Source organism: Chelonoidis abingdonii, chromosome 1 (genome assembly GCF_003597395.2).
Source record: "Chelonoidis abingdonii isolate Lonesome George chromosome 1, CheloAbing_2.0, whole genome shotgun sequence".
NCBI classification, from domain to species: domain Eukaryota; kingdom Metazoa; phylum Chordata; order Testudines; family Testudinidae; genus Chelonoidis; species Chelonoidis abingdonii.
This window is the reverse complement of record NC_133769.1, coordinates 108825050-108852089: the sequence shown is the minus strand read 5'-3', so window position 1 is coordinate 108852089 and position 27040 is coordinate 108825050. Positions and strand designations below refer to the sequence as shown.

At 41.6% G+C, this 27040-nt stretch overlaps 1 protein-coding gene across 2 annotated transcripts in view; it reads right to left on the bottom strand.

The window, feature by feature from the left end:
• Positions 1-27040, bottom strand: part of KIAA1549 (KIAA1549 ortholog) — a 213815-nt gene that overhangs the window by 45655 nt on the left and 141120 nt on the right. For both annotated transcript variants that reach the window (XM_032781967.2, XM_075068954.1), the window contains exons 8-10: positions 24350-24495; positions 9897-10074; positions 4982-5166 (exon numbers count right to left, since the gene is read on the bottom strand). In XM_032781967.2, the coding sequence (XP_032637858.1) occupies positions 4982-5166; positions 9897-10074; positions 24350-24495 (509 nt within the window). The remainder of the gene's footprint in view (positions 1-4981; positions 5167-9896; positions 10075-24349; positions 24496-27040) is intronic.

The following is a 27040-nucleotide window of genomic DNA, read 5'->3' as shown; positions in this document are numbered from 1 at the left end:
AACGTCTATCACTTAACTATACCAGCATAGATAAAGAGATACAATCCTCCTAGCGTGGACACAGTTATACTGGTACAAGAATGCTTCATAGCAATATTGCTATTCATGTGTAAAAAGGAGTATAACCATACTGGTAAAGTTTGCAGTTTTGTTGTAGCCATCTTGGTCTCCAAGTATATGAGAGAGATAAGGTAGGTGAAGTACTATCTTTTATTGGACCAATTTCTGTTGGTGAAAGGGACAAGCTTTCAAGCTTCACAGAGCTCTTCTTCAGGTCTGGGTAAGGTAATCCAGGGTATCTGAGATAAATACAAGTTAGGACTGATTGTTAAGCAGTAGGGGTTGATATCAGAAACAAGCTCCTCACAGACGAGGACACACCAATTCAAAGTGGCACCAGACCCTTCCAGAATAACAGAAAAAAACCTACAGACATAGCTCCATGGCTATAATACTCAAATCACCCCTTCTCCCTCCCCTTTCAAGATTCATTGAGTCTTACACATGCCTATCCCAACATGGTGTACCTCATCCAGTGCATCACATGCCACAACAAAAACTATGTGGGTGAAACCAGACAATTGATACGCTCTCAAATGAGCTCACACAGAAAAATTATAATAGATAAAAACACTTATCACCTCTGGGTGAACACTTATCACAAACCATATGTGACCTCAGAGTTCTTATCCTCAAAGGAAACCTGCACACAAACTTCAACAGATGAGCCTGGGAACGTAAATTTACAACTCTGCTAGACAGCAAAAAACATGGACTAAACAGAGACAGTGGTTTTATGGCTCATTACAACAATTTGTAACATACCCCACGGCTTGCTAACCCTTAATAGGTCACTTAATTTAAAGTAGTCTGATACAGCATGTGTGAAGCCCTCATGCTTAAGAATCTAACACTACATTGCCCACTTAATCTTAAATGGTTGCCTACAGCTTGCAAGACTCCTTTACACCTAACAATCTCTCCCAACTTGTATTTAACTCAGATGCTCTGGTTACCTTCCCCAGACCTGAAGAACTCTGAAGATCAAAAGCTTGTCCCTACCACCAACAGAAGTTGGTTCAATAAAAGATATTTCCTTCCTATCTTGTGTCTCTCATATACTAGTCTAAGTCACCTTTACACTACTATAAATGCATCCACACCACAGCTTTAATCAACAATAAAAAATAAAATCACACTTCTACCTGAAACAGTTATAGATACAACTTCCAAGTGTAGACTAGGTCTATGAGAGTTTGATAAGGATCTTGCTCCCTGCAGATACGAAATACTCCGTATAGACACATTTCATGTCTCACAAAACAGGCCACCACTACTTATATCTTTCAATTTACAGATAAAATGGAGGACCTCATTTTCCATTGGTACTACTGTCAATCTCACTGAAAAGGAAGGAGAAAAAAATACATTTTTATATGAAGTTTAGATGATTTTCAGACCCAAGCCCTTTGTTACATTATTTCACTCCATTTGTATTTCTTCTTTTTATTTAATGCAATAAAACTGACTGTATACATATATAAAATTTAAAGAGCAGGGCCCGAGCAAAGTGGTGTCATTGTTTGAGTGCTGATTTGGCTGTTCAGCATCCTTTAGTGCTCAGTAAACTTTCCACAATTTTGTAGTCATAAACACTATGTTTTTGCTGAACAACAAACTGGGTTATTCCCTATACTAACTTGCTACAACTATCTTGTGACATAATACCAAGAAAAACCCAAAGAAGATTCACTATCAGCAAAGGGGTAGGATCATTTCCTTTGTCCATAGCTCAACACTGGGGGAAAAGGAGCAAATTGCTACTGAGAAGCTCTTCTGGGAATGAACTCTGTAAGTAGTTAAAGACCGATCACTTGCAACATTGTTCATAGGCTCAGCAAAGCATGAGAAAATGTATTATAGGGATAATTTTCCACTGGCACCTGAGGGTTGGACTAGATGACCTTACAGGTCCTTTTCAGTTTCTATGATACTGGTGTGCTTACAGATACTTCCCTAAAAAAGTAATGTTGCAGGCTCTCTAGACACCTGGAGCAAGACTTGAACAAAAAATTCAAGATTTTTGACTCTCTAGTGATTAAAATGGAAAGTACAATGGAAACAGCAAAGGCAAGGACAAACTGAGTATAGAGTCCAGATACTTCCAAAACAAAGTAGATACTGCTTAAGCTGTTTCTGGTTTGTGGGTCAAAGAGACTGCTTCTCTTATCTCTGCGTGAGACAATAGAAAATTGAGGATTTGGAGGATACAAGAGTACACTGAGGTTACAGATTCCCCTGTTGCGACACAGATTTATTAGACCCTTTGATAAAACGGAAATGAATGTTGTCATTTCATTGCAAATAAATAAAAAACGTTGAAGCTATTGTAATATATTATATTGCAAGATTTCATGTAATCAGTCACCATCTTTCTCTGAAATTTCAGGAAAAAATTATGAGCTGTTAAGCACTTTTCATATATGTTAGTGGTGAAAGTCACCTCACTGCAGAGATGACTTGCACAAAGACATCAAAATTGGGGTTAATTTAACCCTAAATTAGCAACCATCCTTTAAGTCTCTCAAGTGCCTTCATAGCTTATCATTGTCTACCTACTTCAATTTTAATCCTCTTGAGGAAGGAAATGTGTCTTCCTTTGTTTATTATATAGCACAGATCTTTGCATGTTATCAGTTCTTAACAAATAAATAATACTATTTATCACCGTTAAGTTTATTTTTAAACACTTCCTCCAAACAAAAAAAAACCCAAACCCAACCCTATCAAAGTATTACCCTTCACTACATGCCAAATTCCAAACTAATTTTCAACTCCTGTTCGGGATTAAGTATTATTCCAATCAAACTTTGAATTAAATATTACCACAGCCAGGGTAAATGAAAGTTCATGTAAGGTTTCACTTCTCGTTGTCCTTGATTCTGCAACTGAATCTACAATGGTAAGATAGGTGAGAGCTGCTATTGATTTGTTCTTGTTCCTTTAGAAGTGCAGCCACTTTCTACTTCTCTCACCTTTCCCTTCTTTAAGTAACTATGTTCAAAGAAGACTTTTACAGAGGAAATTGTTTGACTGAACATGAGTGACAGTATGCTGAACATAACTATAATGTACTAAATGTCCACGGCAAGAGAAAGCAAGAGTTTAGCCACTAACAAGTATTTCAGACACTGCCCTGTCCTTCTCACTTTTGTTCAGTAAGTACAAAGAAAACAGAGGATGCCACACTAGTTTTGTCTTTGTACTAACGTATCTTTTATGAAAATACACTTTTAGGCAGTTTAGCATAAAAAATACACTATCAAATTCATCACCATCCATGGCCTACCCCTCCATGACTTTAGCTGTAATACTGGAAGTTCTGATCTTGTTCAGTCTCACAAGCTAAAGCCCCAGGCCCGCATCAGGACCTACTAAGCAGGGACCCCAGAGCCCATGCTGAGACTTGCTCACTTGCCGGGGGCAGCACAGAGATGCAAGGGTTTGCTCTAGCAGATCCCAGTGCAGGACTGGGGTAGACGTATGGTTTGCTTGGGTGAAAGAACTCCAAAAACCACTTTGGGCTTCTGGGGGAAGCGAGGTTTGTGATTCACCAGGCAGCATGCTTCCCTGTGAATCAGTACTGAGTCAAAGCAGAGAGGTTGGTGGGGGAGGAGGAAGGGGGGCGGATTCTTTTCTTTGTTTGTTTTTTTACATTTCCAAACCTTCCTCCACTTCTGGGAAACACAGCAAGGCCAGACAATGCCTTGCCCCGCATGAATTTGTGGAAGGAAACGCTGCACATACCACATCAAAATTTATGGCTGAATACTCAGGCTACATCTACAATGCAAGTGGGAGTGTAATCTTCAGAACATGTAGATGCACCCATGCCATCTTTAATCTAGGTAGTTCACTAAAAATAGCTATGAGGACACTGCTGCCCAGGCTTCATCATGCCTACCAATGCATGTATGTACCAGCAGGACTGGGTGGGATTATATAACCTGCACTGAAGATTGTGCCACCAGGGCATCACTGTTATTTTTAGTTCACTAGCTAGATTAAAGATAGTACAGGTACATCTACAAAAGATACACATTAAACCCCTGGTTGCAATGTAGACAGAGCTTTAACCAACGGCATACTTGCATCAATATTGAGTGAGATCAGTATATCAGCTCCAAAAAACAAAGATTCTCTATCTAAGAAGTTAAAGCAACAGCTCTGCAGGCACAGAACTGATATGACTGAAGTCTGATATATTCTACTCAGTAGGGCACACACATATCTCTGTATCCATACACATACAAAGCCATACAGAACTGCACAGCAACGAAAACAGACCCATTACACAGCCCAGGTTATAAGATTTCATTATATGCATATACTATGTTATTTGTGATAAGACAAATTGTACATGATTGGTGGGAAGGATAAGAGGTTTTAGCTGCCATTTCAGGAAGCTAAATTACTTGTAAAGTTAGAAAGTTAAGAGGACAAGAATAAGTCTGGACTTCCAGGAATTAATGGGACAATTGGGCAATGGAACAATTTGGCTTATGAGGCATTCATAAGACACAGATGGTCCAGACAGAGTTAGAGAATTTCTTGCATCTAGAAGGAATAATACAGCATCTTTCTCACAAGGAACAGAGGTAAAAAGATGCATTAAACGATGCAAGCAAGTTTCTGTCAACCTTGTCATCTAGGTTTCCCCAAAGGTTTCCCCTAGGGGTGTGACACAGCATTAGATAATACAACATGCAAAGGAAAATCAATGGGAACCACTGAGTTTTTTGGATTTATATTATTGTGTGATTCATAGCAATTCCACCTATTTTTCCAGATTGCAGGAACCCTCTGCCCTGGTACATCTCACCTTCCCATCTAACGACACCATATATTTTCTAGACTGTTGCATTCACAAGTGCTCAGGTTATCTTAACTATTCCCAACACATCTTCCAATCTCCTTTTACCTTCTGTCGCTGCTGAATATTGCTCATGGTGTCTGGCTGAAACTCCAACTTGTCTGTTCGGCAGAGCTTCCAGTATAAAATAATAATGATAAGCAGCACCACAGCCACTGGGACTGCCACACCAACAATAATCCACAGATTGTTATTCTGAGACTCAGACGATGACTCTTTCACTTTATCCACAGCTGCAGAGTTAGAAGGAGGTAGGGGGGAGACAAGAATTTTATTTAGTTATATATTTTTTTAATCTGTTGACACTTCAGGGGATATTCATTTCTACACTCTCATCATTGTTAGTAAAGAACTACATTTATAGGAAACTGACTGTGCAGTATAGGCAAGGTGATCAATTTATTACTCAATGTACATCTTGTCCAGGAAACACGAGTGTGGAGCAAATGATCAATTGTCTTAAAGCCTACTTTCAATTCTGGAGACCTGTGCTTAAGTTGCAAGTGAAAATGGGTTTCCATCATACCCTTTTACATGATTAGTCCTCTCTGTTCAGGAGGAGCCATAAATTGAGTTGACATGGAACAGTGTGGGAGAACTTTTAGCATTCTTGCCTGTACCGTGACTTTGTAAAAGGGACACAGTCAATTTGAAATCCAGTCACCTACAAAAACCAGGCTAAACAGTATTTTCTCATACAGTATTACACCTACCCTTGAGTTCTGCAATCACATTTTCCCAATTGATTTACTAAATGTTTTTCTTCCCAGTTATTATTTGCAAGTCCCTACTAACAAAAGAGGAAACTAATTATACAAGGGGACACAAGGAAACCGACTATGCACAAAGTAAACAAACTGGAAATAGAGAAAAATAATTCTAGTCAATTTCATCTACATAATTGTAGATGCTGCTTGAAACAATAGCAAGTAAAACGTTTTCTGTCAAAATTGTAAATTTTAAAGGGACCCTTCAAACTAAAAGTATTATTTCTGTGTATTATTCTTACAAGTAACAACTCCAGTTGGTACAACTGCAAGAGATTAGAGGAAAATAATTATCACAATTTTTCCCTGATGTTTACTTTCCACATCTGATATCACTAGGAGTATAGTCAGTTTGACTGTTTCTATCAATATATTAAGTTTTCATTTGGTTTCTGTGGGCTTTTGACAGCAACAGGAGAGATAAATGCATAAAAATAACACATACGCTTTTTATTTGTGATTTTTGATCTTCAAACTGTTTTTAATTAATTCGTTGGAACTGAAATTTCATTTAAACGATAAAATAAATGAGAACAAACTCAAAAACATAGTTGAGCTTGTACAGCCATTAGCATTTTCCCTGTGGCAGGAAAACACCACAGCAGCCCAATACCATCACATTTAACTTCAGGAAGGGGGACTACACAAAAACGAGGACGTTAGTGAAACAGAATTGAAAAGGTACAGTGTCAAAAGTGAAATCCCTGCAAGCTGCATAGAAACTTTTTAAAGACACTATAATAGAGGCTCAATTTAAATGTATATCCCAAATTAAAAAACATAATAAAAGAATAAAAAAAATGCCCCCATGGCTAAAAAACAAAGCAAAAGAAGGGGTGAGAGACAAAAAAGCATCCTTTAAAAAGTGGAAGTTAAACGCTAGTGAGGAATATAGTAAGGAGCATAGAAACCAAAAAAGAATTTGAAGAACAGCTAGCCAAAGATTCAAAAAGTAATAGCAAATTTGTTTTTAAGTATATCAGAAGCAGGAAGCCTGCTAAAACACCAGTGGGACCAGCGGTTGTCTGAGATGCTAAAGGAGCACTCAAGGATGATAAGGCCATTGCGGAGAAGCTAAATTAATTCTTTGCATCGGTCTTCAAGGCTGAGGATGTGAGGTAGATTCCCAAACCTGAGCCATTCTTTTTAGGTGACAAATCTGAGGAACTGTTGAGGTGCCATTAGAGGAAGTTTTGGAACAAATTGATAAACTAAAAAGTAATAAGTCACCAGGACCTGATGGTATTCACCCAAGAGTTCTGAAGGAACTCAATGTGAAATTGCAGAACTACTAACTGTAGTTTGTAACCTATCATTTAAATCAGCTTCTGTACCAAATGACTGGATGATAGTTAATGTGACACCAATTTTTAAAAAGGGCTCCAGAGCTGATCCCGGCAATTACAGGCCGGTAAACCTGACTTTGGTATAGGACAAACTGGTTGAAACTACAGTAAAGAACAAATTTGTTGGGGAAGAGTCAACATGCTTTTTGTAAAGGGAAATCATGGCTCGCCAATCTACTAGAATTCTTCGAGGAGGTCAACAGGCATGTGGACAAGGGGGATCCAGTGGATATAGTGTACTTAGATTTTCAGAAAGCGTTTGACAAGATCCCTCACCAAAGGCTCTTAAGGAAAGAAAGCTGTCATGGGATAAGAGGGAAGGTCCTCTCATGGATCAGTAACTGGTTAAAAGATAGGAAACAAAGGGTAGGAATGAATGGTCAGTTTTCAGAATGGGGAGGGGTAAATAATAGAGTCCGCCAGTGGTCAGTACTGGGCCCAGTCCTGTTCACCATATTCATAAATGATCTGGAAAAAGGGGTAAACAGTGAGATGGCAAAATCTGCAGATGATACAAAACTACTTAAGATAGTTAAATCCCAAGCAGACTGCGAAGAGCTACAAAAGGATCTCACAAAACTGGCTGACTGGGCAAGAAAATGGCAGATGAAATACAATGTTGATAAATGCAAAGTAATGCACATTAGAAAACATAATCCGAACTATACATATAAAATGATGGGGTCCAAATTAGCTGTTACCACTCAAGAAAGATCTTGGAGTCATTGTGGACAGTTTTTTTTAAAACATCCACTCAAATGTACAGCAGGAGTCAAAAAAGTGAACAGAATACTGGGAATAATTAAGAAAGGGATAGATAATATGATAGAAAATATCATATTGCCTCTATATAAATCCATGGTACATCCACATCTTGAATACTGTGTGCAGATGTGGTTGCCCCATCTCAAAAAAGATATACTGGAATTGGAAAAGGTTCAGAAAAGGGCAACAAAATGATTAGGGGTATGGAACGGCTTCCATATGAGGAGAGATTAATTAGACTGGGACTTTTCAGCTTGTAAAAGAGACGACTAAGGTGGGGATATGATAGAGCTCTATAAAATCCTGATTGATGTGGAGAAAGTAAATAAGGAAGTGACATTTACTTCTTCTCATAACACAAGAACTAGAGGTCACCAAATGAAATGAATAGGCAGCAGGCTGAAAAGAAATAAAAGGAAGTACTTTTTCACACAACGCACAGTCAATCTGTAGAATTTCTTGCCAGAGGATGTTGTGAAGGCCAAGACTATAACAGGATTCAAAAAAGAACTAGGTAAGTTCATTGAGGATAGTTCCATCAATGGCTATTAGCCAGGATGGAAAGGGATCGTATCTCTAGCCTCTGTTTGCCAGAAACTGGGAATGGGCGAGAGGGGATGGATCACTTGATGATTACCTGTTCTGTTCATTCCCTCTGGGGCACCTGGCATTGGCTACTTTCAGAAGACAGGATATGGGGCTAGATGGAACTTTGTTTTGACCCTATATGGCCATTCTTATGTTTTTAAATAACATCCCAATACTGGTTTATCCTTACAACTTTGTGAATATTTCCCAAACAAATATTACACTACATTAATAAATCTAGAACATAAGCTTAAAACGTAACTGAGTTACCCTAAACTACTAAACTAAAGGGTAAGTAATATTTTAAAATCATACGTGATCCAATCATTAATATTTTCATAATGACTACCTCACTGGGCAAAAAAATTTTTCCATAAAATCTTTCTGCAAGTGACTTTGTAGATCAGACACATGCTGTATTATATCTGGCTATTCTAGCTATTGCTACCAAAGCTAAAAGACTTTGTGCTATTTTGTCACTCACTTCTCATCTATATACACCAAAGTCTTGCATCCCAATAGGAGTATTGAGGACAAACAATCTAACTAGTTTTAAATGGAGTTTGGTAAATTTATGAACTGGATTATGAGACGTGGTTGCCTGAGACAGGTGGTGACTGGACTGAATGGTCCAGGAGACCCCTTCCAGTCCTGTGTCCTATGTTTCTATGCGTTGCCTACACTGAAAAAAAAATAAATCATGGATTTAAATCTAGTCAGAGATATTATATTGTTTATATTACAAATGTTACAGATTTTGAGCCTTTCCCTTACCAGGGTGTACAGTTTAGAGTAATTCTTATGTATGGCCCCTTAGCTTCATTTGGCTGTAAATATTTTCCATTTCACTTTCCCATCTCACAACTCTCATTGAGTTGTTGTGTTAGGGATCTCCTATACAAATGCTCATGCACATCTAGTTAATGAAACCCTATTAATGGGTGATGACAAGGTCAAACTGCAGACATATCACTAGTAGATCAGTAAATAAAAATGAGATCTATGACATTCAATCAAGGAAAAGAAGCCATAAGTTATGCCTCCCAGCGGATATGATCCAAACAACCCCTTCCCACAGTAACTGCATCTTTCACTCACAAACAAGAAGTGGCTTTTTTTTTTTTTTTTTTTTGCTTGGGGGGCAGTTTGTAAAAAGACTAATGTTTAAATTGCATAGGCTTGCATATTTCACATAGATGGAATATTCCATCCCATAAATATACTCATTTGCAAATTCACCAGTGAGATCCTCACCCCTGCTCCAGCTCCTTCATGGTGCTACATGGGCTGGAGCAGCACAAAGGGTCTCTAAAGTCCCATTTCTGGCTGGAGGACGATTCTTTCAGGGCAGGCACCGCACAGACAGTTCTAATGCATTACGGAGATGACATAATACATATTACAGTTTGCTTGGAGAAGTCCCCAGATTTCCATAACGAGGGTCATGTTTCCCCTTTCTCTTCAGTGGTACAGTGATGCAGAGTTGGTGGGACTTACGTTGTGCAACTGCGCCTTGAATGCGGTATCCAAGAATGATGGCGGCTCTCTGGATGTCAACTCTGTTAATCAGATCTGAAGACTTTAGAGCGCTGAGCCTCTCTCCAGTTTGATCCTCCACAAAATAGATCAGTTCTACAGGGTTATCAGCACCCACTAGCCGTGACATGTTGACAATCTGAAGAGATACAGGAACGTTTTAAACTTCAAATAAAAATATTTTTTCCTCCAAGGTCCTCTCATATTTAATCTTTTAACCCTTTCCTCACACACTACTATGCTTAAGGGTTTCCTCTCAGAAAGAAAGGCAATGAGAACAGCTTCACCTACAGAGAATCAGTGCGTCTCTTTGAACTGCCAATGTCACTAACCCCTGATGACGCAAGAGCAAAAAGCCCCAAATTAGATCATGATGAGAAAACACTAAGGTGAAATCTTATTATCCATTAAGACCAGGCACACCAGAAAACATGGTATCCCACTAAATGCTCACTGTGAAACCTGGAAATTACAGTGTTGTATAAACAACTCCAAGATTGTGAGAGTACTAAAGAGACAATATAAGACCTAATTCTACACTATTTCTAAGGACGCAAATATCCCTGATTTTAGCAGCACTCTAGTGAATACTGAGCAAGCATGGACATCATAAACTGATTGTTAGGTGTTTATCATTAATCCATAATAATTTGCTCCTAAAGTACAATGTAAGACATCACCTTAGAAGTAAAAATAATGGAATAATAATCATCATTAATTATTAAGAGAAAACTCCATCTATTCCAGTGGATGATTACATCAATGCAATGTTAAATCAGTGCCCTAATTACATAAACCAGTGGTCCCCAATGCGGTGCCCGTGGGTGCCTGCTTGGGCATTTATGTGCGCCCACCTAGTGCCCAGCAGAGGAGAGACGCTGCGGCCCCATGCCTGCTGGGGACAGAGAACTCCAGGGCTGCAGGCACCAGTGTTCTCTGTCTCCGGTAAGTGCAAGGCTGCGGCTTCTCTCTGGCTTCTCCAGGGCTTCAGGCTGCGGGAGCCAGTGTTCTCTGTCCCCGGCAGACACGGGGCCCACCTAGTGCCCAACAGGGGAGAGAAGCCACACCCCTGCACCTGCCAAGGACAGAGAACTCCGGGGCTGCAGGTGCCAGTGTTCTTGGTCCCCAGAAGGTGCGGGGCCACAGCTTAAGCCAGAGAGAAACCACGGCCCCACACCTGCTGGGGACAGAGAACTACGGGGCTGCAGGCTTCATTCTATGTTAAAGTAAGAATAATAAATATATTTGGACCAGCAGTTCAACAATGTTTTACTTTTTTAAAATAAGACACAAACTGTTTATGATATTTATTTTGTAAAAGCTCCTTAATTTTTCTTACAGGTAAATAAAAAAGAGCAAATTCACATGGTAAGGTGAAAGAGTAATTGCCGAATAATTTAATTAATACCTCTTACATGTAAAATTACCCTTTTTATCTTATGGATTCATATATTATGTAATATTAAGTATGATTTTTTTGTATTATTTAATGTGCAAATACAAAATAAGCCTTGAAAAATTGTTGGTGCCCACCACGCTCTTCTGAAAACATTAATGTGCTACTGGCCATAAAAAGGTTGGGGAGCACTGACATAAGCCAACATTCAAATGCTGCAGGAAAGGGAGAAATCTACAGAAATGACTGCCTGGTGACTGAGGAGGCAATTATTTACGATGAACTAATCCTTTGCATAACACAACAGTTCAAGCACAAATTTGTAGTTCTTGGCTCAAACAACTTTGGTCTCACTATAACACAGATTTCTGGGAGTGGGAACAAGAATAGGAATGACTTCTAGTGACTCAGATTTGTGCCAAACAAAGTTAATTCCCAGTTAAATTTTACAATGCAGTTGGAGTGTGATATCAGGAATTTGTAATACTCTAAGGGTCTGTGGCTTTGATTTCACTTGCCCTTCCCAAAGCACCTATTTTGGCTTCACTTTATTGTTTTTGACATCATTTACCTGATTTAGACCCAAATTGTGTGGATGTTACCCATATGCATAGGCAGGCTTTCTATTTGCTACAAATAAATCATTTTGCTTGTCCACATCTAGAGTACCGAACCTTCCTACAGGAAGCCAAGAATTTACACAACACATTAAGAAGCCATTCCTTCAGTGCAGCTTTAATGCCATTAATCAAAAATGTGTTCTCTGACGCAGCCCTGTAGATACCTTCTAATCAATGAACATTTAAATTGTAGATGAGAACCTCAATAGTCTGTTCTTGCAAAATTAAATCTAATACATTTTAACCACCTTTAGATTAACCATTTATATGGTGCATTCAGTTTAAAAGTAGGTGAAATAAATGCTGGGAATGATTCTATGGAAGGCTGAACCAAAGTTATGCGATATGGAAAGAATCATAAGAGTAGGGCATTAGTATTGTTCTCTCATAGAATTATCTTTTAATGAGAAATTCATCCAACCATTTGCGCACATGTTTACAGTTAAAAATATGCATCAGTTTGCAGGATTAGGACTTATGAAAGCAAAGCCAACTACTCTCCTCTCTCCGGTTTCCAACACTCAAATTGTTACTAAGGAATGCAGTGCAACATTCTAGTTCACACCAGTTGATCAGTTGTAACATTCCATCTCAGATCATCAAGTTTATGATGAAATCATTGAGAGATCCTTTATCATAACAGTGTTACTGCGCTCTGATGCAATTGCATCATACATTCAGAGACTCTAGGACTGGAAGGGACCTTGAGAGGTCGAGTCCAGTCCCCTGCCCTCATGGCAGGACCAAATACTGTCTAGACCATCCCTGATAGACATTTATCTAACCTACTCTTAAATATCTCCAGAGATGGAGATTCCACAACCTCCCTAGGCAATTTATTCCAGTGTTTAACTACCCTGACAGTTAGGAACTTTTTCCTAATGTCCAACCTAAATCTCCCTTGCTGCAGTTTAAGCCCACTGCTTCTTGTTCTATCATTAGAGGCTAAGGTGAACAAGTTTTCTCCCTCCTCCTGATGACACCCTTTTAGATACCTGAAAACTGCTATCATGTCCCCTCTCAGTCTTCTCTTTTCCAAACTAAATAAACCCAATTCTTTCAGCCTTCCTTCATAGGTCATGTTCTCAAGACCTTTAATCATTCTTGTTGCTCTTCTCTGGACCCTCTCCAATTTCTCCACATCTTTCTTGAAATGCGGTGCCCAGAACTGGACACAATACTCCAGTTGAGGCCTAACCAGCGCAGAGTAGAGCGGAAGAATGACTTCTCGTGTCTTGTTTACAACACACCTGTTAATGCATCCCAGAATCACGTTTGCTTTTTTTGCAACAGTATCACACTGTTGACTCATATTTAGCTTGTGGTCCACTATGACCCCTAGATCTCTTTCTGCCATACTCCTTCCTAGACAGTCTCTTCCCATTCTGTATGTGTGAAACTGATTGTTCCTTCCTAAGTGGAGCACTTTGCATTTGTTTTTATTGAACTTCATCCGGTTTACCTCAGACCATTTCTCCAATTTGTCCAGATCATTTTGAATTTTGACCCTGTCCTCCAAAGCAGTTGCAATCCCTCCCAGTTTGGTATCGTCCGCAAACTTAATAAGCGTACTTTCTATGCCAACATCTAAGTCGTTGATGAAGATATTGAACAGAGCCGGTCCCAAAACAGACCCCTGCAGAACCCCACTTGTTATACCTTTCCAGCAGGATTGGGAGCCATTAATAACTACTCTCTGAGTACGGTTATCCAGCCAGTTATGCACCCACCTTATAGTAGCCCCATCTAAATTGTATTTGCCTAGTTTATCGATAAGGATATCATGCGAGACCGTATCAAATGCCTTACTAAAGTCTAGGTATACCACATCCACCGCTTCTCCCTTATCCACAAGACTCGTTATCCTATCAAAGAAAGCTATCAGATTAGTTTGACACGATTTGTTCTTTACAAATCCATGCTGGCTATTCCCTATCACCTTACCACCTTCCAAGTGTTTGCAGATGATTTCTTTAATTACTTGCTCCATTATCTTCCCTGGCACAGAAGTTAAACTAACTGGTCTGTAGTTTCCTGGGTTGTTTTTATTTCCCTTTTTATAGATGGGCACTATATTTGCCCTTTTCCAGTCTTCTGGAATCTCTCCCGTCTCCCATGACTTTCCAAAGATAATAGCTAGAGGCTCAGATACCTCCTCTATTAACTCCTTGAGTATTCTAGGATGCATCTCATCAGGCCCTGGTGACTTGCAGGCATCTAACTTTTCTAAGTGATTTTTAACTTGCTCTTTTTTTATTTTATCTTCTAAACCTACCCCCTTCCCATAAGCATTCACTATGTTAGACATTCCTTCAGACTTCTCAGTGAAGACCGAAACAAAGAAGTCATTAAGCATCTCTGCCATTTCCAAGTTTCCTGTTACTGTTTCTCCCTCCTCACTGAGCAGTGGGCCTACCCTGTCCTTGGTCTTCCTCTTGCTTCTAATGTATTGCTAAAAAGTCTTCTTGTTTCCCTTTATTCCCATAGCTAGTTTGAGCTCATTTTGTGCCTTTGCCTTTCTAATCTTGCCCCTGCATTCCTGTGTTATTTGCCTATATTCATCCTTTGTAATCTGACCTAGTTTCCATTTTTTATATGACTCCTTTTTATTTTGTAGGTCATGCAAGATCTCATGGTTAAGCCAAGGTGGTCTTTTGCCACATTTTCTATCTTTCCTACCCATCGGAATAGCTTGCTTTTGGGCCTTTAATAGTGTCCCTTTGAAAAACTGCCAACTCTCCTCACTTGTTTTTCTCCTCAGTCTTGATTCCCATGAGACCTTACCTATCAGCTTTCTGAGCTTACCAAAATCCACCTTCCTGAAATCCATTGTCTCTATTTTGCTGTACTCCCTTCTACCATTCCTTAGAATGGCAAACTCTATGATTTCATGATCACTTTCATGAATATATGCTTTAGATTTCATGCTCTAACACACAAACAAGACATTTCTTTTCAGTAAAAAGCTTGGAAAAAGAAACCCATAAGAAATATACCCCTCCCATTTTCCCTCAGCCCTTCTGCCAGCTGAGGAGCAGTCTATAACTCAGTGGTTTTCAACTTAAGGGCCATTGTGGGCCGCATATGCAGTTCTCTATGTGTTATGTGGGCTGCATCCACACAATATACAATACCACTGCCCATGATATATAATACTGGGGGGGGGGGCAGGGTGTAAAACTAACCTGGAAAAAGCATGTATGGGGGGAGGGAGCTCTTCAATAATTCCAGCTGAAATAAATGTACATGCACTTGGTAAGGAAGCACTTCAAGCGCACCCCTTTCTGATCCAACTCCACTTTTAATTCTTTTTTGCCAGGACTGTGACCGCTCGCGACTCTGCGTACTTTAAACCTTGCCTGAGCCGGGCCCACGAAACAGCTGCAGGGTCAGCATTATATCCTCCTCTGGGTCGCCGCGCTGCAGTGACTCTGAAGGGAGTGCAGCTGCGACAGAGAGGGTTCCTCCAAGTCCAGCTCAGTGCAGTAGGCAGCAGGAGCCCCATGTGGGGCTCAACACTGGGATTCTGTCCAGGCCAGAGAGGGTCACTGCTGTGGAGGGCACAAGAGCCCTGTAGCAGAGATTTCACAGGGAGGAAGAGAGGGCCCCTCCCCTCCTGGCCTGCTGTGGCTGCCCAAACGGGAACATGTCTCTCCATGCCTGCTCCCAGACAGACAGGGGTGATCCCACCCACTGAGCCATGGGGCACCTTAGCTGGGAAGTCCCCCACAGGACAAATTTCCACCCCACACCGGCTGTTACTTGCAAATAATGGTACAAATTTTAATATAATGATTTACAAGACAGCCTGCTGCCCTGGCTGTGAGCTCCAGGTCCGGACATGGTCAGCTGGGGGTGGGCAGGCAGGCGTTGTCTACTGCAGGCAGCTCAGGGCTCGCTGCAACCCATGGCAGGACTCTCATACTATTTTCCCAGTGAGGTCTTCTGTACATTTTCAAATTATTTGTGTTTTATAATTTGTAAAGGTCTGTCCTTTAAGGTCCTAAAGACAGCACAAATGCATAGAAATCCAGTTTTCCAGACAAATGGAGATGCCTTCCATGTGTTAAGAAGCAAGAGCCAGCATTTTATATCTATACTTTGAGGGTGGAGAAGGGAGAGGAAGCATATGGAAAAAAAAAGTAAGCATTTCAAATCATTAAAATAAAAAATAAAAATAAAAATAAAAAAAACCTCGTCAGTGCAATTCACTCTGTTTCTGCTGGCATAAATCACACCTTTTCGGTTAATATTAGACATGTGCTTTAACCTTTACAGACTAAAAGCTTAACTGTGTTCCAGTGTCAGTAAAAATTAATGTAAAAAAAAAAAAAGTTTCCAAAGGAGTACCATAGGTCAGTGAATAGTGTTGCCTTGGTAACCAATTCCAGTACAGAAATTACAGGAGGAAAATCTAGGTAGTAGAGGAACTCAGAAAGCATTTGCGCTGTGTCAGCAAGCCAAAAGATCTATAATCAGTTGCCAATTTGTTAGTAAACAGCAGGATTACGCAGGGCCGCCCAGAAGATTCAGGGCTCCTGGGGCAAAGTAATTTCAGGGGCCCCTTCCATAAAAAAAATGCAATACTATATTCTCGTGGGGGCCCCTGCGGGGCCCAGGGCAAATTGCCCCACTTGCTCCCCCTCACGGGTGGCCCTGGGAAAAATAAACCTTCCGCATCTCAGCACAAACCTAGTTTTGAGAAACCTTCTTTACAAGGTAACATTGGTTCTCAGCATCAGCTAGTGCTAAAAGACACTAAAGCTCATTAAAAGGGTTGGACAAATATTTTCCATCAAAACTTTTTTTAGTTCAAAAACTAGGGGTTTTTAAAAAGCAGAAAAAAATCATGGACAATGTCTGTTTTCCTTCAAAATATGTTGTGCTATTTTTTAGTTAAAAAGCTGAAATTAGTCTGACAAAACCTGAATATAGTTTGGGGTTTCAGAAGTGTGTGGCCAAATATTTGCTGCGTGCTGTGTTTGATTGTTTAAAGAAACAATAAAAAAATTCTGCTTAAAAAATATCCAAAACTTTTGAACCACCTCAGCTTGTGACCAAACGCCTGAGCCCATCCAGTCAGAGAATTTTCCAGGTTTCTGATACTCTGCTGGCTTTCTTGACTCATATCTGTCTCCATAACTTTGGGTTCATTTAGGTTAGAACATAAGAACAGCCATACTGGGTCAAACCAAAGGTCCATCAAGCCCAGTAACCTGTCTACCGACAGTGGCCAATGCCAAGTGCCCCGGAGGGAGTGAACCTAACAGGTAATGGTCAAGTGATCTCCTGCCATCCATCTTCACTCTCTGACAAACAGAGGCTAGGGACACCATTCCTCACCCATCCTGGCTAATAGCCATTAATGGACTTAACCTCCATGCATTTATCTGTTTCCTAGAAACTGGCTCCATGGGGTCCTTCACAAACTGGAGACAGTTACTGCGGGTTTGTCTTTAGTATAGACTATGTACGAACTCCATGAACTGAGCATTTGAGCTTGGTCCAGAATCTGGGATGAGCCTATGTTGCGAAAACTGAAATGTTCAAAATATTACATGCATGTGAATGGACACAGGGTGCTAAAATTAAATCAATCAACCCAGGGGTTCTCAGACTGGGGGTCAGGACCCCTCAGGGGGTCACAAGGTTATTACTGGAGGTCGCGAGCTGTCAGCCTCCAAATCAAATCCCACTTTGCCTCCTGCATTTATAAAAGTGTTATAAATTGAAAACATTTTTTTTTATATATTTGGGGGGGGGGGAGTCGCACTCAGAGGTTTGCTATGTGAAAGGGGTCACCAGGATGAAAGTTTGAGAACCACTGAATTAACCCCTCTGGAGCCTCAGGGAATGTAGGGGAGGGGGGGGGGGTCTCCCTTCGTAGGATTAGGAAGGATATTGCTCTTCTCATGTGATCCCTCCCCTAGTGGCTAATTTTAAATGAAGCTACCCTCCCTTGACATGACTCTCCCTATGGCACTGAAATTAAATACAGACTATAATTTGGCATTTGAGAAGTGAAAGGGATGGTAGCCCTAATGGAAAAGCTAACAGCTTGGCTCTTCTGCAAGCCTCAAACTGCTCCACTCACCCCGGAACTCACAGCCCCGCCCCCTTACCACGTGGTTCTGAGCAGGGCGGAGCTCAGGCCCCGCCAGAGTCAGGCTGCAGCTGTTCAGGGACAGCCCTGGATGCGCTGAGGCTCCGGGAGAGGGGCGGACATGGGGTCGGGTCGGGGCAGGAGCTTCAGCAGTTCTCTTGGGGGCCCCTGCGGAGCCCGGGGCAAATTGCTCCACTTGCCCCCCGCTCTGGGCAGCCTTGGGATTATGTCTCTTTTTGAAACATGTACATGCAAAGCAGTCACGGGAGGAAAGGCTGTGCCTCCCAAACAGCCAGGCCCTGCTCCCTATCTGACCTCCACCCACTTCCTGTCCCGACTGCCCCGCCTCAGAATCCCCGACCCATCCTGCTCCTTGTCCCCTCACCATTCCCCAGACACCACCACCCCAGGACCCCATCCCTCCTTCCTGTTCCCTGATTGCCCCAACTCCTATCTACCCCCTCCCCGCTGAGTCCTGACAAACCCCCGGAATGCCCACAATTCAACTCCCCCCGTTCCCAGCCCCCTTCCTGTGCCCTGACTGTCCCCGAGACTCCCTGCCCCTTAGCAATGCCAGCCCCAGCTTCTCACCCCCAGCTCCCCCCTCACCTGGAGCCTCAGCATGTCGCATCCAGGGCCGTCCCTGAAGAGAGATGCAGCGTAGCTCCGGCGGGGTCTGAGCTTCGCCTCGCTCAGAACTGCATGGTAAGGGTGCGGGGCTGCGAGCTTCCTCCACTCACCCCGGAACTCACAGCTCCGCCCCCTTACCACGTGGTTCTAAGCAGGGCGGAGCTCAGGCCCCGCCAGAGTCAGGCTGCAGCTGTTCAGGGACAGCCCTGGATGCGCTGAGGCTCCGGGAGAGGGGCGGACATGGGGTCGGGTCAGGGCAGGAGCTTCAGCAGTTCTCTTGGGGGCCCCTGCGGAGCCCGGGGCAAATTGCTCCACTTGCCCCCCGCTCTGGGCAGCCTTGGGATTATGTCTCTTTTTGAAACATGTACATCCCACAGGAAAAAAGAACAAAAAGATTCTGCTTGATCAAAAATAGGATTTAAACATCAATGCAATTAAGTCCAGGGTCTGGATTACTTACAGATATTACTGCATGAACCATATGTTAAATGAGCAACACACACCAAGTCTACCTTAGGTTTGAGTGAGTTGTTGCAGAAACCTGCAAAGCCAGGAAATACACTGGTGCAGCTTAAATGATGGCAGCTATGTCCTTAAGTAATTTTGCTGGGTCTCCATGTCGCAGTATTTGTGACTAATATCAAGTATTCATCCAATTTGGCATTTAGGCCTTGATTCTGCAATTGTCTTGTTGGGAGGGACTAGTAAATAAATCTGTATGAGGAGCCAGCTACAAGGTCTGTTCCTGTAGCAGCTATCCCAGACAGCAAACCACCTCTATTTTGCCAGCTGGAAATCTGGTTTGCCGCAACAGAACAAGTTTGTTCAACACCACTCCAAAATGTACTCCAAACACTACTGCCAGGAACATCCTCATGTGCTGGATGGGTCCCTCAGGTTCTCTGTTGCCAGTACAGGTCTGGTGAACTACCTCTGGTTCATCAAACCAGGCCTTGTCTACACTGCACGGGTAATTCAACCTAAGTTATGCAACTCCAGCTACGTGAATAATGTAGATGGAGTCACGGTAGCTTAGGTCGACTTACTGCGGTGTCCACACTGCGCTGTGTCAAAGGGAGATGCTCTCTGGTCGACTTACCTTACACTTCTCATTCTGGTGGAGTACCGGAGTCGACAGGAGAGCAATCTGCGGTCGATTTTGCGGGTCTTCACTAGACCGGCTAAATCGACCCCTGGTGCATCAATCACAGCAGCTTCGATCCTCAGTAAGTATTATTTTAATATGAGCTTCTGGTGGGATTTTTTTTAAAACAATACTTAATAGCCTCATAAAAGTGCATGAGAGCTGACAAGACAGACTACTCATAAAAATGTCAAGTGTCTAAGTCTGCATGATGTAATATAACCTACAGAGCATGCCTTGCGTTTGCAAGAAGAAGCTATAAAAAGTGAAATTCTCTGTGAAACATTTGTATATAAACATAGATGGGATTGTGTTGTGTATAATGAGCCGTTGTAAGGCTGTAAACTCTGTGTGTAGCTATGGCTTTAGGTATCTATCTAACAGAGTGTCACCATATGAGCAATGCAGATGAGAGAAAGGGAAAAGAAAAGATGAGCATTTGGGTACTGTCAGTCCAAATTTCATTTTTTTATGAAAGGTTCGAAAGTGTTTAGATTTAAATAAGTGATTTTACCCAGTTATGTTTTTCAATAAATATATATTTATTAAGAAAAAATGCACCCCCAATGGTACCAGTTCTACTTTCACAGCATAGGAAAGGAAAACAATTATTGTGATAGCATTTATCAACAATTGTCTCATTTTCAGCACAAGCTCTTCAATTTCCACAGCACTCAGTGGTGTCGTGTTTTAATGCAAAGTGCCTTTCACCTCAGGAAAACTCAGTTCTAAACTGGCTTATCGCAGGTGAAATGAACGTGTGGTCTCAGTTTAGTCTGCAGTGGACAAATGTTCTCCTGACTAAAATGACACCCAGTTTGGTACAACTGGCAGTCTTCGCCCTTATTTCACTCCATTGTGGGTTGGTATTATAAAAGAGCTATCAGAACAATGCACAACATTATGCAACACATGCTGCTATCCTACGGCGTAAGAGAAAGGATGAAAATAAAGAACATGAATAGACTGGAAATTTTGTTATTTGTGCCATGGTATCCTCTGGATGCACACATACACATGCACACGCATGCTTCTCCAAAGCAGTTCACAGTCTTGTCCAGTGAAACCTGCAGGACCCGCTGCAGCAAAATTAAAAGGTTTATTGCGGTTGAGAATTGATTGCTATGCCTCGTATCCTCACCTGAGGTGGGAGAGGTGATGTTCTATATTACAACAATTTGCAACAGGCTCCCAGGGGCCACTGTGCAGCCAATGGACCACTGGAATGCCACAACACTCCAGCCACCCACCCTGGTCTCAGGCATGTGTCACACTATGTCAGGGCTGGGCATGATGGCACAGGACCAGCTCTGCACCTGGAGTCTCTTACACTAAAACAATCCTCATGTAATGTGCAGAGTAGCTTTATTGGGGTCAGGAATCTAGGCTCACACTTACATTTTTGTTACCTCACCTTCAATAATTACAGGCCAAACCTATAGCACCACTATACACACTAAAACTCTGCCACTCTAGGAGAGCCTGTTAGTGAGTGGCTACAAGAGGCAGGGTAAGGAGTATGTGCAGTAGTTCTATGTGCCGAACACTGAGAGAGTAACAATTCTTATGAAAAGATGATTACTCCCTTAATAAAACAGCTGCTGATCCCCCAAAAGTCAAGGTTACCCTATTACTACATTAACTACCTATCTGCAAAGGGCAGCCCAACTTAAAAAGAACTTCATCATTTTTGGTGGGAACACTGCAAAGTTTCACAGTCTAATATGTGGTTCTGAGGGCTGGGGAGGGAACACCACAAGTCCTGCTTAAATGACAAGTCACATTATTTAAATAGTGCACTGCACTAGATACTCTTTTGCCTATAGAAGAAAAAATACTGCAGGTAGGGAGAGAAATGTTTATGTTCATGTGTACACTCAGTTACACGCAGGCTAAAAGTATGTGCTCCAGAATTCTCAATCACATAGCGCAGAGACTATACAACTCCATGCTCACTCTAGGATTGTAAATCCAAATTTGGGTGAAGAAACATGAAGGGTTGTGTTTGTGGGGGCATAAGATTCTTCCCTGTGTGTCTTCTAAATGGGTACTGGCAAACAACAGAGTGTAAAAAAGAAAAATTATGGAAGTGTGGTCACTTTCTGATAGTTAATAACTTGATCCAGGAGATAAAGCAGGTAATTGTCAGCCAACACACACAAGGGACTACAGGTATCAGATCACAGGTGTCACTTATGTGCCAAAAGGGCTGTTGGAAGCATTATATATAAAGTATACAAAACTTCCCTGTGAAGAAGTCAGAGTTGCTACATACCCTGCATACCTGACACTAGCCCACAAAAGCAAGGATATGAGAAGTTAAGCCACTTGGCAATATATACCCTCTCCTCCTTCACCAACAGGCATGTGTCTTAGCATTATCACAACTACCATACACCACAACTTGAACTCTTCCCCCTTCAACCTTCTATTCTCCACATACCCATTCACCAAACTACCCTCACATAACACAGTTAGCTATGGTGGTTTGGTGTAGCGCTGTGTTATGCTGGGAGGGTATGGTGTAGTCTGGTAAAAAGGAGTGATGAAAGTCTGGTATCCTTAGGGAACTAAGCAAAGGGTGTGGTGTGCAGTGGCAGGTTGTACTTCCTCACCACTGGGGGAATCCTCAGCCGCTGCCCAGTTAAGGAAGCTCGACAGCTACTTTGTACCAACGAAGCAGTAAACAGGAACAGTTATTGGTAACTAGGACCATGTCTGCAATACAGCTGCTGCAGCTGTGCTGCTGCAATGCCTTAGTGCAGATGCTTTCTACATCAGTGGAGGGGGTTTTCCATCAATGTAGATAATCCACCTCTCCAAGAGTGGTAGCCAGGTCAACGCAAGAATTCTTCCATTGACCTAGCTACACCTACACCAGGATTAGGTCAACCTAACTTACAGCGCTCAGGGCACAACATTTTCCACAGCCCTAAGCACAGGTGCTGGACCTAGGGGCACTGCTGTTGCACCCCGTGGCTTGAAGTGGTTTCCTTCATACAGAGGGTTTACAGCTTGATTCAATGGCTCTCAGCATCCCCACTATACTAATTATTTCAGTGCCGCTGGCCCTAAGCAAGGTAGCTAGGCTGATCTAATTTTTAAGTGTAGACCAGGCCTAAGACCTGGCACACAGAATATAGCAGAAATACATCCACCTCCGGGAGTAAAGCTCCGTGTTCTCTCCCAGTCAAATACAATGCTATAGCTAGAAAGAAACCTCTCTTAAAACCTGTGCATGTAAACAAACACAGAACTGGCAGTTAATCACAGTAAAGGATAAAAGAGTTACTTTTTACATGCAGCCTAGCTGTATGTATTTTCAATATGATCTCATCTTTGCGGGTAAGACATGAGGTTTATTTTATATCAAGAGACAGAGGGACAAACATGTGCAATGAGGAGAATGAAAAATCTGAAACAGGGCACCTTATTCACAGTGAATCACAGCGGTGCAAAAAAAAATAAAATAAAATACAAACTACTCCTAGAACAGATGCTTCTTTGAGCCCCAGCCCTTCAAACATCTGGAAATTAAAACAGGAGGGGAAACTGCAGGGTTATACTGAAGGAAGATGATAGGTTTGAACTGCCTGTATGGCAATTCTGAGGTCAACTGTTGATGGATTAGCTGGCAAAGTTATTTTTAAACAACTTTCCCATTAACAAGGTAGACTGGATTTCAGTTTGTTGATCTGGCTGATAAAGGACCATCTGTGACAGCCAGAAATCTAAGGAAAAGGTTAAGTTTTCAAATCTTTGCAGCCAGAAGGTGGCTTTCGCCTAAGTGAACACCACCAGCCACAATGAAGGTACAGACTGAGAACCACCAACACCCATATATCATAGCATGGGAGGGGCTATCATGGATGCCAAATGTGGTGCTGGTGCAGTTAATTCTTCTTTCACTGCAACTTCTATGACCGAAAATATCATACCAAACAGGCAGTTAAAAAGTGTAATATGTTATTTTGTTTGACAAGATCCCTTAGCTGCACAGCCTAAGTGCCAGCCAGCATTCAGGCGCATTATCCTATTTCATGTTTATATACTGTTATAAAACACGACAGAGTACCTAGAAGCATTTTAAGAGCTGTGTGGCCACTGCAAAAAAAGGGGGGGAAGCAGACTCTGATCCATAAGAGCGTTGTCCCTCTTTGCAAGACACCTCAACTAAATCAAGAACTCAGTTCTTAAAATAGGCTGCTTTTAAGAGCTGTTTCTGAGGATTGTTTTTAAAATCACAATACTTACTTTACAAACATTTAACACTCCTGTTGTTTATCACAGTCATCAGTTCAAAAGGCAGCAGAGCAGTGAAAAGAATGTTAGTTGCACAACATGATTTATGTATCAGTCACATAGAGCAGCTGGACTAGAGGCTTTCATTTCATCTCTCCTTCCTTCAAGTGCTAGGTTGTATTTATTGTTTGAATAGTTTATTCCCCTTTACACACACACACACACACACACACACCTGAGTTCACACAAGCACACGTCCAGCCTCTGATCTATTAGTACCTGCACAATGTTGTTGCCTGCAAATGTGGCTCGTTTCCATATTCGTCCTCCGGTCAAAGCTTCATTTAACAGCTGAGCCAGTTTCCGCTCCATCCCAGCCTGAAATACTTCTTCCTGAATTCGCTGATTGACAACACCCAAGAGAACTACATTAAAAAAAAAAAAAAAAAAAAAAAAAAAAAAAAAAACCAACCCAAGAACAAACAAATTAGTAAGAAGTATTAGTATTCAGTGTCTTTTATGCAACTTCAATTGCAGGCCTTGAATCATTCTCTAAAGCCCTCTGCTGGACTATTTAACCATAGCATTGAAATATTCACATAGGAATCCCTCCCAGCTCAGCTAGAGATTGCAAGCTGCAATGCAAGACTTTGGAAGAAAGGCAGTTAAAAGAAAAAACCGCTGAGGTGATTCCTGGAACATTATGGGGGCTAGCCTGGTCCAGAACAAATGCAGTCATGGGGCAGCCCTGCCTCCAAAAAAGCTAAATATATGAAAACATTATATATATCAAAACACAAGCAGCAGAGAGTAAAGAATTCAAAGTTATAACCAATTCCGATTTACCTGCTTTCAATGTTAACCATACTTTGAGTTCACCAGTCACAGAGTCAGGGGTAAGGAATATAAAAATAGGACAGAAATAGCAGAACAGGTAGGAAACAGAAAGTAGAAAAGTATATTGTCACCTGTTACAGACAGCCCTGAGCCTAAGCTTATGAGAGCAGTAGTCCACAGAAACTGATCAGCATGAGTGGCTTGGAAAACCCGGGAGGCAAGTGCTGTAGGCACTCCCAACTATTAAAAGCCACCACAGCAGTTCAGTTAAAGAGGTTACACTAAACATCATCATTAAGGCATACCACATTTAGCAATTCCAGCAGTAATTACTGGGCACAGCAGCCCTTTTTGGTTCAGACAGGGCCCAACCTCCATGGGCCCACGCACTCCCCAGGAAGGAACCCACAGGTTCTAAAGTCTTTAGGGATGGTCCATGCTGGGCTGCTGCCTTTCTACTTTGGACCTCACCCTTTTGAATTCCAAGCCTGCACCTGCTACAGTCCTTCAGCTAAGGCCTCCTTCCCCAGGCCCTGAGCCATCTCTGCGGCAGCATCTAGCCACAACTGTGTTCCCCAGAGACTTCCTCACAGCATTACCATTTCAGGCTGCTTTTCCTTGGCCTTTTCTTACTGAACACCGCCATCCCCTGATCTCTCACACACAAGATGAGAGGTTCCTTAACTCAGCCTCCCCTTCGCCCCTTCTTCTCTCATCTATCATCTCCGTTTCTGCCTCTCTACAGAAAAGCTCCTTTCTTGGTGTGGGCCAGATTACAGGAGCATCTCTTGCTCCCTTCAGGGTCAGAGGGACCACTGCTTCACTCTCCCACTTTCTAAGATGGCTCCCATCACTTGTTCCACCCCCATGATTTGACTAACTAATAGAAACTGACTCAGCCACATAAGAGTGTTAGTTTTTGATCAGTTCCAAAGCTGGTGCAGTTCTTCCCCTGGCGGGTGAGACAATAGCAGCCTGGCCCTTTAGGGGTCCATTAATGTACAGAAAAGCAGCTGACTGTGACCAGCACTAGCCTACTGTACTTCTCAATCACAGATGCATGGAAAAGGATTTACCTGCTTATGAAATTTCTAGTGAAGAAGGATGCTAGACTGACACTCTCAGCAACAGAAATTAATATATCAAAAATATCCTTCACAAACAGAGCTGGTTGAAACATTTTTTTTTTTGATGAAAATATAGAAAATTTTCATGCAAAATTTTCATTTTGGTCCAATTTTTCTTCTTTTTTTGGTTGAAAACACAGATCAAAAGCTCAAAAGAGTTTGACAAAAAATTCAGTTTTCAGAAAAGATTTTGTATTTTTGGCTAAAATTTTCACTTTTTCATTTGGTTTTCACTACAAATGCTCGTGTTTCAGTTCTGAATTATTTTTAAGCCAAAACAATTTTCAAATACTCAAATATTTTTAGCTTTTTGTTTTAGTTTACCATTGAAAAAACAAACAAAAGAAATCACAGTAAATTTTAATTCCCTCCTTCCCCCAAAGAAATTTCCCACAAAAAATAAGTGGTATCTTTCTACTGGCTCTAGTCACAAATGAAGTATCTCAGAATTAAATAGTTTATTTTGCTATCAGTGATCAAGAACAATTAAACGCAGGAAACTTGACAAGAGAATTTTTTCATCTTCTTTTAAATTCAAATAGATTGAGAATTACAAAGAATAGCAGGAAGTGTATTCCACACCAGAAGGGCAGAGTTACAGAAAACACTAACTCTTACTGTTTTAGGATTATATTCACAGCAAATTAGATCAGATGACTTGGACTAGAGAAATTTGCTGGAAACTAATTGAGGAAAAAAACGAAATGGGATGGAGCTGCATCATTACGGTCCCTAAAATTGTTTGGCATCTACTTGTAGCCTTGTGTGCTTTCGTGTAAGGTGCCATGAATAAATCAAATATTAAAAATTTACCGTCCAACTACCGGCCAATAACCTGCCTCCCCACAACATGGAAAGTCCTATCAGGCATCATAGCCGCCAAGCTACAGGACCATATGGGCCAGCACATGAGCACAGCTCAGAAGGGCATTGGGAACAACACCAGAGGCTCAAAACACCAGTTGCTCATAGATAGAGCAGTCGCCCAAGACTCAAGGTCTAGACA